This window comes from Fukomys damarensis, unplaced genomic scaffold (assembly GCF_012274545.1).
Source record: "Fukomys damarensis isolate Sample0158 unplaced genomic scaffold, DMR_v1.0_HiC HiC_scaffold_19, whole genome shotgun sequence".
Classification (NCBI taxonomy): domain Eukaryota; kingdom Metazoa; phylum Chordata; class Mammalia; order Rodentia; family Bathyergidae; genus Fukomys; species Fukomys damarensis.
In genome coordinates this window covers 68,782,873-68,785,079 of record NW_022900931.1, presented here as the reverse complement: position 1 = coordinate 68,785,079, position 2,207 = coordinate 68,782,873, and the positions used below count along the sequence as shown (strand labels likewise).

At 62.0% G+C, this 2,207-nt stretch overlaps 1 protein-coding gene across 1 annotated transcript in view; it reads left to right on the top strand.

Moving 5' to 3' along the window:
* Positions 1-1,101: 1,101 nt before the first annotated feature.
* The window catches only part of A1bg (alpha-1-B glycoprotein), a 3,616-nt gene continuing 2,510 nt past the window's right edge, over positions 1,102-2,207 (top strand). The window contains exons 1-4 of the mRNA XM_033766057.1: positions 1,102-1,186; positions 1,260-1,295; positions 1,377-1,655; positions 1,813-2,085. Coding sequence (XP_033621948.1) covers positions 1,153-1,186; positions 1,260-1,295; positions 1,377-1,655; positions 1,813-2,085 — 622 coding nt within the window. The 5' untranslated portion in view covers positions 1,102-1,152. The remainder of the gene's footprint in view (positions 1,187-1,259; positions 1,296-1,376; positions 1,656-1,812; positions 2,086-2,207) is intronic.

Genomic DNA, 2,207 nt, shown 5'->3' with positions numbered 1-2,207 from the left:
GTGGGACGGCAGCACAGGGGCAGCTGTAACTGCAGCAGAGGGTCAGACTGGCAGTCCTGTCTGTGGCAGCCCCACGGCTGAGCACCAGAGCCCAGCCCAGGATGTGTGGGTTAGGCTGACAGGGCAGAGGATGGCAACGTGGGTCCCAAGAGGGAGGCAGCGCCCTGGTCTGTCAGGACCACAGGATGTAGACATCCAGGACTGGCAGCGAGATGTTCCCGTCTCTACCAGGTGGAACCCAGGTTGCACAAGCATCTCCCGTCTCCAGGCTGGGCCAGAGGGCAAAGGCCTTGCAGAGGCGGCTGTGTGGGTGACCCTGCCTCCGTCACCACCTTCTGCCTCCCGTGTAGGGCACCAGGCCAGTCCATGCGGGGAGCACCCGTCATGCCTTCCCGGAAAAGTTCAGTGGTGAAGATGTGGGGGTGGTGGGGGTGGCGTTCCCTGAACCTTGCTTTTTGGGGGTTCTGACAAGCAGAGCACGGGGAAGGCCAGTCTACACCGGGAGCAAAGGTCTGGGCAGAGTGTCCCGAGTGCAGATGGGACTGGGTGAGGTCTTTCCACAGCCCACATGACAGGAAACCCCACACGGGTGCCAGGGGGTGCTGGGCACCCACCCTGAAACAGACGCCAGTACTGCCGTGAGATTTGATTATCCTCTACCCTCTTCCAATGCAGGGATGTGAACCCAGGGCCTTGTACACACGCTAGGCAAGCACTCTACCACTGAGCTGTGTCCTTTTTCAGTTTTATTTTATTTTTTGGTAATGGGGATAGAACTTGAGTCTTTGCACTTGTGAGGCAGGAGGCAGAACCTGGCCCTTTAACTCTTGTATTGACACAGGATCTTGCTAAGTCGCCCAGGCTGGGCTCAAATTTGCTACTCTCCTGCACCAGCCTCCCAAGTGGCTGGGATGACAGGCATATGCCACCTCTTTTTTCATTGTTTTGTTAATTTAGCGTGTTAATGATCCATTATTATTGATTACCATTACTGCTGAGTCTCCCAAACTGGGTTGGCAGATTCACCCTTTGTCCCCATGTCACTGCTGCCTCCAGTGTCCAGCAGGATAAACGGGACAGGTCAGGGTCTCAGGTTGCCTGTCCTGCAGACACGACCCAGGCGCCAGCGGCAGTGGAGCAAGGGTTGGCGCCATGGCTGCTCCTGTGGGCTTTCTGCTGCTCTGGGGTGAGACATCCGGCCTGCTCCCGGGGGCAGCGGTGTGAACAGTGGCTCACCACCGGCGGCGCTGTCTCCACAGGTCTCACCCTGGGCCCAGCTAGCGAGGCGGCCACATGTGAGTCCAGGGCTGGGCCAGGGCCGCCGGAAGCCCGGTCCCTGAAGCTCCCCGCTGACTCTGTGGACCCTCCACCCACAGGGATTGAAACCCGGCCCAGCCTCTGGGCTGAGTCAGCCTCGCCGCTGAAGCCCTGGGCCCAGCTGAAGCTGACCTGCGGCGCACGCCTGGCGACTCTGGACTTCCAGCTGCTCAAGGGCGGAGTGGCCCTGGAGCACGTGCACCTTGACACCCCCGCCATCGCCCACCAGTTTGTACTGGGTGAGGTGAGCAGGGACAACCAGGGCCTCTACCACTGCCGTGCTGGCCTGGGTGAAGGATGGACCCAGCTGAGCGACCTCGTGGAGGTTACAGGCACAGGTGAGCAGGGTGCCGCCTTCCACGTTGTCCAACACCCGAGCCTCAGTTTCCCCTGTGCCTGTCCCCAGTCCTGCCCCATACCTGTCTCCTGTCCCCTCCCATGTTGTGCGTGGCGTCCAGCTCTGCTGAGCACCCTTCTGAGCCTGTCCCTCCGCAGAGCCCCTGCCCCCACCCAGGCTCTCCGCTGAGCCTGTGTCCTGGATCACACCGGGCCTGAACTCCACCCTGCGGTGCCGTGTGGCCCGGCCCAATGTGACCTTCCTGCTAAGGCGGGAAGGTGACCATACATCCCCCGTGGTGGCCAAGGCGGGGGAGGACAGAGAGGCCACTTTCCTGGTCCACCGGGCTGGCAACTACAGCTGCAGCTACCAGACCCACGCTGTGGGGAGCCTCTCTGAGCCCAGCGACATGGTGACCATAGAGGAGCTAGGTGAGCGCAGAGGCTCCACAAGGAGGGGAGGAAGGGCCAGGCCCAGGCCCGGGCTGCGGCTGCCCCTCTCTGGAACGGCAGTGCCTGCCCTGGGCTCCGTCCCCAGCCGCCGCCTGTGCCCA